The sequence below is a fragment of the Embiotoca jacksoni genome, unplaced genomic scaffold, assembly GCF_022577435.1.
Source record: "Embiotoca jacksoni isolate LCO1_2020_lvr unplaced genomic scaffold, fEmbJac1.0.p SCAF_3, whole genome shotgun sequence".
Classification (NCBI taxonomy): Eukaryota; Metazoa; Chordata; class Actinopteri; family Embiotocidae; genus Embiotoca; species Embiotoca jacksoni.
In genome coordinates this window covers 20158751-20171505 of record NW_027185381.1, presented here as the reverse complement: position 1 = coordinate 20171505, position 12755 = coordinate 20158751, and the positions used below count along the sequence as shown (strand labels likewise).

The following is a 12755-nucleotide window of genomic DNA, read 5'->3' as shown; positions in this document are numbered from 1 at the left end:
TCCCTGTGTTTTTTTTAAGTGAGGTAGAACTGAAGTACGCTGTGACCACAAGCTCCTCTCAGGTCTGCCTATCTCCCATTTTCCAAATTAAAAGAACTAAAACAAAGCAAAGTCAAACAAATAAAAGCCTTCTATTTAACCTTTTTGTTTTTGTTTGCTTATTTTCATAACAGATTTTGTGCTGCCTATATTGAAACTTTTTCTTGTGTGCTAAAGGTATCAAACTATTTTTCTATTAAGCCTCTTTGAGTCACGATATATAAAAATCGGTCTTTAGCATGGATGGAAAAGCTAACAGTAGGGTTTGCTCTAATGGGTTGTTACTCTGCTGCCATTAATCTTAGTTAGTTTTGGCCTGAACCAGGTCTTTAAGGAGACTTGAAATTGAGTGCTTGGCAAACATAAAGAGCCTTGTAAAGAGATTATGTAAGAAGTGGTCCTTCATATATCTAGTCAGGGATGGGCTGAATTTGTATTAAGCTTTCATTTAGCTTTCACTGGACTTGGGGGAGGGGGGGGGGGAAGTTAAATCACATTACAATTAAGAGTATTCCTCACTAGAAATGGGAGAGAGAAAAGAGCCAAGGAAGAAGGATGAAGGGAGGAAAAGGAGGACAGAGTTAGGGAGTGCTGGTCAGCAGAAATGTCAGTAGCTGAAATCGGCCAGGCAGTAAATAACCGCCATATCACAGATACTGCATGTGAAATGTGCTGCAACACGCATTACACACTCAATATGTCTTGTTAGCTGTGTTCCAGATTTAGGTCGACTTTGTGTTTGTGTATCAGCAGGACTTAATTACATAGATGGGTATAATCACACAGCTGTGTTAAGTATGCATCCCATAGTCCTACATCCGTCATTAGAATTTTTCCTTCTTTGAAACCATGAAATGCTGTCAAAATGTCCATTTATTCTTGTCGATTTGGTGAAATTTTAATCCTTAAGTTGGCTTTCTGCTCACTACATAGGAGATAAAGCTATGGGTGGTAATAGTCAGTTGACAACAGCTGTAACTGCTGCACAGTGCCGTCATGCACTTTTCCCATTGTGTCCCAGACTGAAAGCACAACCACAACAGTGGCACCGCTATGTTTAACTCTGCCTGACACCTCTCAGCTTTTTCACATTTTAAATACAGGTGGAAATAATGTCTCCTTTTTATTCAGATGCTGTTAGGCTTGAACTGGCAACTGTGCCTACTTTCATTTGGGTTTTTGATGCACCGTTGTTGCACAGATGAACAGTATTTGATATTAATTTTTGTCTAATTAGAAGTTTGTAATGAAAAAAGCATAAATTTATTAAATTCATGTCTTTGTTCTTGTTGTAAGCTATTTGACTTGAGCCATATTGTTCAAACTCATTTTGTGATGGTGCATGAGTGTCAGCCCTTTTTATTGTCCTTAACATATTCAGAGCAGGAAGGAGACCTCCCTTATGAGATTGTTTCTATCAGTGTATTTACTCAGTTGGGATAAGATAAGGAGATGTATGTATTGATTGTTGGCATAGCGAACCTCTGCACAATCTCCATAATAGTAGCTGGTTCATCTTTTTGTGTTGTCTTAACTTAGGATAACAGATAATAAAGATGCAACCACCACCCAAGGGTGTTGTTGTTAGCTTATTGATCCCATCTTATTATAATGGAGGGTAAATGTACATATGCATGCGTATATGCGTACAATATGTAGTAAACACATATTGCAAGAAAGGGTATATTGATGCAGACACAAAAACAGTTTTTAAAATAATCATAATTAATGACCTTTGAGGCCATCTGCCGATGTATTTCATTGTCACTTATGCCATTAGTTCTGCATTGGTATGGAGTAAGAGCAGGAAGGACGTGTGCATAAGCATTAATAATTATAATTTTTATTTAAAGAGCACTTTTCTAAACTCACATTTAGAAGTGCTTCACACAACCATCAACATAAGCAGACCATAACATCAAGTAAAGCAATGACCATACAAAATAATAAGCTAATAAAGCAAACGGAGTATAATACTTTTATGAAGGGGGATTTTATCAACCAAATAAAACCGGATCAATAAATGTCTAGTAAAATCACGGAAGGCTCTTCGGTGAAAGTGAGTACACTCTTGAAATGAGAAGCTAGAATTGCTGTCTTTAGCAGAAATGAGTACTTTTTGTAGGTATTCTTCAATATTATCCACCAGTCTCTGACATCAGCTCTCTGAAAATTTTCACCACTCTTCCATGCAAAATTTAGGACTTTTTTTGCAAGTACCACATGATTTGAAACAGCCAATTTTTTTTTTATTTTTCTTTCACTGACATGGCCATTTCAGAACCCTCCATTTCTGTGATATAGAGCTGTATATGTGTGTGGCATGAATGGAGAGTTACCTCATGTCTCACCCTGGGTTTTAGGCCAGGGGAGCTGTTCAGTGTGAAGTGGGAGGAGGGCATATTTTAATATCTTCATGCTTTGATGTCCTACGAGCAGATTCGCTGCAATTTTGGGTGCTGTGTGTGATAAACACACAGTTCGATGCACAAATTCTCAACACACACAGATACGAAGAAAGGAACCAACGAAGAGAGAAAAGCACTTTTACTGTGAGTTTGGTCATTATATTTTTAGATGCTAACCACCTCAGGAAATTGGCCCGTTCAATCATTGTCAGGCCCGTCACAATCTGCCTCTGTAAAAATAGCATGTTATACCAGCAGAACATCAGACCCTCAGATGTAAACATATTAATGCACAAATTTGTAGACGTACAAACAGAATATAACACAGAATTCTACAAACAAACAGCAGCTGCAGGAAAGAAAATAACTGCTGTATTAAAACTTGCAGAAAACCCTCATCCATTGTTACATCTCATCTGGATTACTGTAATACAATCCTAATTGGATCGCCCAATGAAGTCTTGGAAAGACTCCAGAACTAAAAACCCTGGCGGCACATAACCTTCACCCAAGAACTACTGACTCCCTATCAAGTTTCATTCGACATTTAAAGTTCCACTTCTCTCCCACGAATGTCTTCATAACTTGGCTCCTAAATACCTCAGTGATCTCTTCCAACCCCCCTGTTTCACTGTATGCTCCTTAGATAAAGGCTGCATGTGTGGGACAGAGTATTCAGTGCTGCTGCTCTTAAAATCTAGAACTAAACAACTGGGTTATTATTGCATATATAAATCACCTGTTATATGGGTATATATTAAAAATATAGGAATAACATTTAATCATCCTGTGAAGGAATTTTCATTCATCATTGGGTCTTCCTGTTCTATCAGTCAGGTTTTTCTGTCGTACTGCTGTTACCCTTTAAAATCATGTACTGTTGCATGTGATATTTATACAATTTGGACATGCTACTTCATCATAATGTGCCTTGAACTCTGACCCTGTTGCTTATATCCGTTGCGATCTGTAGTCCGACATTTGATAAATACAAAGAAAAAGGATCTTCTTCTTGCCAAAAAATGTTTGTAAATCTTTTAGCAAAATTTGCAATATACATGTTGCACCAATACTGTAAAGATCCTTGTGTCCTTTGAGTGTTGCCAACCTGTTCTTTGGTTTGTTTGACCATCTCTGTCTAAGACCATCTTAGTTTCTCTGGAGCAGGCTCTTTGTTGATTAGGTCAGACTAAGCACCAATGGGCCAGGAATGATTGGCAGTTGACCGTTTGCTTATTCTGTTTGCCAGCTGCCCCGTGTCACACACCGTCAGTAGTCATCAGCCTGGGCAGGAAAGTCAGGCCCAATATTGGTTTATTCCTCCTGCAAACCACACTATCATTGAAAATGTATGGAGTATTGCATTGTGTTGCCCAGGCTGTAAAAGCTCGACCTAAGGCTGGATTCTGGTTCAGATGCTGGCTTTTTCTCTTTACTCTCTGCATCTGCTCTCGGTCACCTTCCAACCATTTATCCTTTTCCACTAATCTGACTTCAATCTCTACTTACATTGAATTTATAATGATCAAAGTCACCTTTAACTGTCTTTCCACTGAGTATTTTTCCTAAGGCGGTACTGAAGTGCAGCTCAAGACAGTTTTAATTACAGTGCAAACATTACAAGCTCTACTCTATAAGAGGGCTTCAACTTTGCCTGTTCTCTCTCCACCACTCAACCTAATGTCCTCAATCAGTCATACAAAAAGTGTCATATGTTTCTAATGCATTTGAGGCATCGATAATGCTGCAGCCACTGATCCATTTTTATATTCCATAACATGTATTATATATTTTTTTGCATTGCTCAAAAATTCATTTTTTCACTCATAAGTAATAACACAAATCTGCCAAAAAATTTTTTTGCTCTTTAAATAGTTTAAAGTTAGTTTTCATATCAAATGCAGCATCCAGCTCTTTGTGTACAATGTATTTGATCATAAATCAGCTTATTTATTTATTTATTTATTTAAAAACAGCAGCCTGAGACAATAAATTCAGATTTTATATTATAGGACATGAGTGTCTTCAGGCCACTGCTGATCCTGAGAGAAACTTTTTTCATCACAGTCATTGCGCTCACTCTATATCTCTGCTGTATTGATGTGGACTCACTCAATATGTGCTGATTGCACATGTCATTATGAACACATTTAGAAGCATGGGTGCACACATACAGTCCATTTAAAGTATGATCCTATGTTTTTAGTACATTAGAACAAATGCACAAACATACTCATCATCATCACAGTAAAATTACTGCTCTATGAGAACCCTAGCTCACATAATACTAGCTCACCCTCTCTCCTTTCTCTCTCAACTGGTGCAGTTTTTCTTCTCTCCATCCGTCCATCTCTCCCCTCTCCTCCCGCTCTCCCCTCCTTCTTCTCCTTTGTGTCTTATTGTCTCCCTGCTGTACTCATCTCTGCACCATTAATCTTCCAACCAATGAATTGGAGCTCCTGACTCTATCACTCCTATTATCGACTGCAGCCGTCCCTTATTTATGTTCCATTTTTCTCCCTCTCTTCCTCACTCTGCCTTTCTACTGTTGTTCCATTGACCGGCATGTAATTTCTTACATGAATAATGCAAGCAGTGAGACAAAAATAGTTGCACTCCTTCGGTCTCTTGGTTTGGCTTTGTTCTGCAATAGTTTAACTGAATGCGTTTGGGCTAATTTCTATGCAGTAGTGCCAGCTACTTTGTTAAAAGGAATAGGGATTTGGTGGTAAAGGTATTGGGGCTCCCAAAGCATGCATTCTTACTGAAATAGACTGGAAGAGCTGATTGTGAGATCAGGGTGCAGATTTATTCAACCTCTCAGCGCTCATGAGTACTGATCCAGGATCACTGAGGTGGCTCCCACGACAATGCTATTCATTAACTAACACTCAGAGCAGCCACACTAACAAATGGCAGGCTGCAGGCAAACATTTGATTTCAGTATCCAGCAGTGCTGTGCCAATGTACGACAGTATGTAGGACAGTGTATTTCGAAGTGGCCATCTTTCATCAGGTAGCTTTCCCAACTTTACAAAACAATGGGTATTAGAAAAGTTATCAAATAATCTTTGATTAGAAAAAATTTACAACTTTGCGGGCATGAATTTCTATTCACACCTGTACAGGAAGTAGAGAATTTGATTGAAGGCAGTCATGTCTCTGACTGTGCTAATTTGCTGTGTTTCAAATACCATGGCAACTACAGCAGTCAAAGCATTGTACTGTACTGATATGAGCAATATTGACTCACATTTCTGTGTTAATCGACTCATTTAATTTTTTTCTCCCTTAAACTTCTGAAGAGAAGAGACACTGAATCAGAATGAATGAGGAAAAAAGCATGAACCGTGTTGTGTATTCCATCTGTTTCATACAGGTTTGAGCTTGTGTTGCCATGGCGCTTAGTGAAGGATCAGGTATGGGTCACACCGAAGGCCTTTCAGATAATCACCTTGATTCTTGTAGTGATAATATTTGTCTAAGCACATGCATAAACACACTTTTGTGTCGGTGATTCAGTCATTTTCTTCTATACATTCCTCTTGCCTTGGTGGCATAATTGTCCTCCAAGGTCTAACGATGAGAAATATTTCATGTACTTATTTGACTAACTTGCCTTGCAGAGCATTTTGAAAGGGGCTTTTGTCATTGTTCCTTGCACTGCTTTCTTAGCTACTTATAGATCTTAAAAATGTGAGCGTGTGAATCACTTCAACATTCCTGCTTGCACGTATCAGCTCATCTTTTCTTCAATGCCACAATGGTTAAATGAGACTTCAGTTCCGTTTCCTTTTTCAGAATCATGCTGTACATTCCAAACAAAGCACTAACATGATAAGAATCCCATTCAATTCAAACCAATCCACTCACTTGCATTTCCTTTTTTTGAATTACATGTTTTAAATTTGTGCAATTCTGATGGTAACGTTAACCTTTGGTAAAATGAGGAACGCTTACTTGTAACTTTGTCACTACTCTACACTACTACAGTCTTCAGAGGGTTGTATAAATGTCTGAGTGGCAGTGGAAAGCCTCGCTGTGGACATGAAAATTTGCCTCCGTCCCTATTTGAAGCTAGTACTAGATAAGTGTTATTTATTTTAATAAAACATCTTGGTGTTGTTTTTTTTTCCTTTATGTGCCGCTGTGGTGTAGAGAAACAGCACATTTATGGTTCATAGAGTATCCTGAGAATTGCGAACTGAAAATCCATCTCTTCAGCTGCAGTCACATCACATACAGATCCACAGTGAGTGTGTAAAACTGCATAAAGCTTTGTGGTGCTGCTCTGAAACCAAGCAGACAGTGGTCTGTTTGGTGTGTTCAGTAAAGAGAGGTGGAAAAGGGAGCCTAGCAGTCTGCAGTTGCTGGATGGATTTCTGAGGACTAGACTGACACTGGACATTACTATCAAACTTACTTATTACTATTGCTATCAAGCCCTCTGAGCTGAGTTCATTCTTACGGGTAATCATATTGGGTGAGAGTGGAAAGACAGATTTGTGAAACGATCCCTCAGTCCCCTGCTTCCCTCTCTGTTTCTGACACACCCTCCTTGCAAATGCTAGGGCTTGTTTGTGTTTAATAAAGCAGATAAATTAAGATCATTGGTATTTATTGTATAGAATGTGCATTTTCTTTTAATTATTATATTTAATATTTTTGCCCTGTATATGTTGCTGGAACGTAAAAATGGCCCTCTGAGGGATTAATAAAGTATCTATCTATCTATCTATCTATCTATCTATCTATCTATCTATCTATCTATCTATCTATCTATCTATCTATCTATCTATCTATCTATTTATTTATTTATTCATTCTAGGACACTGCGCCCAGCTGTTTCATCCATTTGTTGTCATCCATTTGAACTGCTCTGTGTCAACACAGGGAGTCTGGAAGGAAACAAATTGGGGGCTAGCACCCACTACAGTGAGGTGTTTGACTGGTGGGATGGATGTATTTCAGTGACATAATCTCACTGATGGGGCAATGAAACTATCACTCAATCCTTTTGAGATTAACAAGTCTTGCCATGCATGTTCATACCTGCAACAACTTAGTTTAGCTGTAATTAATTGCTGCTCTCTTTCACTCTTTATGTCTCTGACGCATCGCTCCTACAGCAGATGAATGTGCACCGTGTAATAGATCATTTGTCATGCTCTTTGAGTAAAAGTCAAAAAGGTAAATATCATTGTAAACATATGATAAATAGGCAGTCTCATCAGTGTGATTGATATTCCCCGTTTTGCGTTGATGGAATGTTTAATACATAATGCCGTCTGACAGGCCCCGTTAGCATCAGCTTTAATTATCAGTAAAACATGATAACACACTTCTGGGCCCCGAGCCAGAAAAATTTAGATCTGCTTATGAGTTAGAGAGTGTAACTCTGAAATAATGAGTCCTACAGAATGTTTTAAGTACTTACGACGCTGTAAGTAATGACAACATCTGGTTGAGGTGTAAAGTCAATAAACACTATAGAGGAAAAAGAGATACAGTTGATGAAGGATGTTGTGCAACCTCAGGTCAGTGAGTTAACTGTACCTTTTAGTATTGCATCGATAAGCAGACTTTGGATTGGATCAAGCTGAGGCAGCGTTTTACAAAAGTGGTGTCTGTGTGAAATTTAGTCCCAACTCAAGAAGTGAATTGAAGTTTGTTCTTTCAGGGTCATGTATTATTTCTAAAACATTGTCTCTTTAAATTACAATCAGTAACCACAGAAAACAAAGTCCTTTACCTCCATGGATAATCTTTAATCATCACTCAAACAGCCATTGCACCTGTTTCAATAGTGAAAGCTGAATAGCTGGCAAGGCAAATACTTGTCAGGAACAAAAAGCTCTTGGCTCCTGGTTATCTCACAGTAAGCGCACAGTGACAGTGAGGCAGTCCAAGGTCCAAACCTTAATTTAAGACATCGCAACATGAAGGTTTGCAGTTTTTTATGACAGGAAAAACACCACCTCAAACATAAAGTACTCGGATGGTGCAAAGTGTCAACAAAACAGTCAATAAGCTGTATTGAGTTACACTCAAACTTTATAAAGATGGTCAACTCCATTCAAAATGTGTAGGAACTTGATTAGCACCACTAGTACATTCTCAAAATAGGCCAAAATATGGAGTGATGTGGAAATTGTTAATACTTGAAGATGAGTCTATTAAATAGTCAACTGAAGTCCTGAATTTAAAATAGAATAATAGCTTCATTGAAGACTGACCAGTGAAGAACTGTTAGTTAGCTTAAATTTGCATTATATTGTTGTACCATCATTTGCTATAAAGCGGACAATATATTCTAAATTACACCATTTATATATGCTTTTCAACAAATGTGTCAAAAATATATTGTTGCTGCAGGCGTTGAGATCTAGTTTCCAAGTGTTCAAACAACTTGTGATTCATCTGAGCTTTGTTTTCTACTGACCGCTGAGTCCTGTCTCATGCTTTTTCATTCTTATGCTGTCTTTGTTTTGTGCAAGACACCAGATGATGCAATACGAATGTTGCTTCCTTCATTTAGTAGATGTGATTGTGTGTGTGTTTGTGTGTGTGAGACAGAGAGAGACAAAGCTAGTCTGTTTGTGAGTCTTTTGGTACGCACAAACATCAGGCACTTCACACTCCTCTGGTGGCAGACAGGAGGGGAGCCTGTTGTCACATTTCTTCATCATTACCTTCCCTGCCCTCCTTCATCTTTCTCCCTTGGAAGTTAAAAAAGTAATCAAAGGCTTGGCATGCGACAGCTCTGGCTCTTTGCTTCTAAAAATGTCGTTTTCCTCCCCTGAATCTTTTGCAAACACTGGTACCTTTTCCACAAAAGCCCCTCATTGCAGGGGTGCTCAAAAACCACTCCAGATTGTCTCAGTGGAGGTGGGCCTCTGTTGACATCTTTGCTTAGTGGAGGATGCTTTGCCACTCATTTAGCAGATTTTATCTCCTCATAGCTGGACCAGAACTTGCACTCCTCTCTTTTCTGTCCTGCCTGTCACACCACGTCTTTAACATGAACATGCCTCCGAGCAGGCCGCAGAGAAAGAGCCCTGCAGTGCTCTGGTGGGAGCACCAGGCTAAATCCCAGATCAGGGGGAGAGTTCAGGTTCCCTGGAGAGAAGAGCTTGGCCGGCAGGGTGGATGGTTACAGTATGTTGGACATTGGGGCTTTGGCAAATCAAATGCTAGATTAGGAGTAAACTGTGAAATTCCACAGGGTCTTAATAGTTACATTCTGGGGAAATAAGCCTGTGTTTCCTTTGCCGGCTCTTTCCCAATATGCACGTGTGTGGATGGCATTCACAGCTTTGTGTCATGCAAAATATCGGCTGCTTAATGCTTTCTTGAATCAGAAAAGACTGTGGTTGCAGTTATTGATGTAACTCTACCCTTTCCTTTCATCACTGTTTCTTTTCGGTGACTGAATTTGAACTGAAAGTGGAATAAGTGTGTCCTTTTTTTCCGCTGTATTCTCTCAAGGATGACGAGCCAATCACAGGAGGAGCTGATGGCAGAGCCCATACCCATATTCGGAAGTTCCTCAGCCAGCACCACAAGAAATTACCATGGAAACCAGAGGTAATGCAAACCATTTGATCTCATTTCCTTTATTTTTGTTTATTTTTTCTCAGCTCGCCCATATCTCTTAATCATCTTCCTTTTAAATCTTTTCTTCCATCTTTCAGGCAGGATTATTATATTAAGGTCCCTCAGTTGCTGTGCTTTTTCGTGTGATTAATCCACTGAACCTGGCAAGGCCACTCACACACACAGCAACGTTCATCAGTGATTAATCTTTGTGTAAATGGTTTATTAATGGCAGTTTTGAGAAATATAATTTAGCTGCAGATGTCTTACTCTCATTTTCTTTCAGTTGTCCTTTTAAGAACAGTCGATGTTTGAGGCAAAATAGAGATTTAGGCATTTTTTGGTACTGTTATCAAAAGAACAGACTGTACCTCATGTTATTCTGGTAAATTATTGTGTGAGGATGATAATATTTAATCTAAAGTCATTATCGGGTTTTACTTAAAGGCACCTATGACTGAAGATAACAAGTCGATGTGATTTATCCTACTTTTTCAGCTCATTTACTGATGTGGTTTACACACCCACCGTAACAAAAGGAGCAGCAGACAGGGCAATTAAGGAGTGGATCGGTAATAAGGAAAGCGGCTGTAGATTTTGTAACCTGTTCAGCAAAGTTTAATTAAAGATTTGTGAGTGTGTGTATGTGTGTCTCGAAGCCTAATCTGGAAAATATGATTTATTGGTTGTTCTGTACCTGGGGTAAAGTTTTGACTATCTCTGCTGAACACCACAGTGTGTGGTTCTGGGCAAACGGTACAGAATACACAATGTTTATACACTCATGCATGAGGAAGATAATAGTGCATAATAGTTGCATAAATTATATTCTCAAGTGGATCAGTTTGACTGCAGCGACTGTATTTTGTTTTACAGGATTCTCCATCATGCGCTGCTTTGTGCTCAGATTTCTTGCTGCTTCCACAAAGCATTAGGGATGTAGACTTTTGCACAAGGTAGCACTACAGTGGTGCTGAACACAGTGTGGACCTGATAATGTTACAGTACATGCGGTTTTGTTTCTCCAGACTGTCCTGCGTGAGCTGGTCTCGAGATAGCCTGCCTTTGCCTTCTCTCAGCAACACAGTAAATCATATACAAAATCATCCACTAAGTTATACTGATTATAACACTGAAACACATTCAAACACCCACATTATTTTTTATTTTACTTTATTTTACCACAATAAGCAATGACAGTTACTTTGCTGTACAAGAAAACTGTCATTTTGGCTTAAGTTATGGATTCTATCTGTTTTTTTTCCTTTTCATATTGCCTACAAGCATTGGTTGCCTGAATATTTAGCGGCCTGAATTTAAATGTAGACAAGGTTTTTGGCATAATTTGAAACGGTGCCTCTTAAAAAATGAGACATCACATTGATATGAAACAGCAAAGCGAGGACCACAGCCAACCGGGCTATCTGAATCTGGACCATGTAGACTAATTGCACAAATGTAAATGGGCTCCAAGGCTTGATCACAGCAAGCCGCTTTATTATGAACACTCTGTTTGTTTCTGTGCTTTGTGTTTTATCATTTTATGTCAATATTCGGAAGATCACAGGATGCTTTTGCACTCAAAGATATTTCCATGATTTCATTAATTAAACATATATTTTCTTATTTATGGTGTGGATTTTGAAAAAGCAAAGCAGCCTCAGAAGGGAAATAAATTTTGAAACATCAAGACCCATTACATTTTACATTGAAGTAGCATCAAAGCTCACTTGTAGAAGTCAACATGGCATTTCTTTAAATCATTTCCAGCCTATTCTTAAAGCAACATGCCATTTAGTTTCTGTGAATATTCTGCAAATCCAGCATAATTCTATCAAACATTTCATACATCTCTTCGTATTTGCATCCTTAAAAAAATCCCCTCTTATCTCAGACTTCTGCTACGTCAAGCCAAAGCCAAGTTTGTCTGAGACCACGGAGCGCAGCGGCTCTTCCTCTGCTTTCCTTACCAGCTATCTGTCCCAATTACCAGCATTAACTTGTTTTCTTGGTACACAGCCCAAATGGTAGAGGTCTGAGGGGCCGCTGAGCTGGCACAGTCAAAGGCGTAGACTCAGACTGGCGGAGGTAGAGCGGTGCCATATGCCAGCTGTCACAGACTGGCAGAGGTCGCACGGACATTCAGAGGCATTCTTAAGCCTCATGCACGAAAACTCATGAAAAATAAAAGGAAGCTCACTTTATTTCTTCTAAAGCCTGTACACATGCAGAAGAAAGCATTTGCACATTTTTGAAATGCAGCGCTGTGATCCTGATCCTTAATGAGCATCCCCAGCCAGTGAGCTCATCCAGAGGTGACAGTGGATTAGCATGGACGTACAGCTGTACTTACTCTATCTGTCAAGGACACCAGCACATCAACAGTGCTGACGTGGATGGAGATCAGAGAGCAAGTTGGCCCACTTTTTTTAAGAGTCAAGCAGTAGCCAGGCATGAAGGGATGAACAGTCATTTGCAGCAAAGCTGACGTGGCTCTGGAGAGAATCAGAGCACATTAAATGATTTGATTTAGTCAAGAGCAGAAAGAAAGAGATTGTAAGAGGGATTAGTGACACTTACATCAGTGTAGACGTTGAGATCAAGGAAACTTTCATGTTTTTTTTTACATGTTACTGTTATACATTAAAGCCACAGAGAGTGCAGATTTAACTTGAATCAAATCATAATCCCAGATGTATTACTACATGGAGG

The 12755-nt window shown here is 39.1% G+C and overlaps 1 protein-coding gene across 1 annotated transcript in view; it reads left to right on the top strand.

The window, feature by feature from the left end:
• The window catches only part of b4galnt4a (beta-1,4-N-acetyl-galactosaminyl transferase 4a), a 126452-nt gene that overhangs the window by 59384 nt on the left and 54313 nt on the right, over positions 1-12755 (top strand). Inside the window, exon 3 of the mRNA XM_069162195.1 lies at positions 9936-10034. Within this exon, the coding sequence (XP_069018296.1) occupies positions 9936-10034 (99 nt within the window). The remainder of the gene's footprint in view (positions 1-9935; positions 10035-12755) is intronic.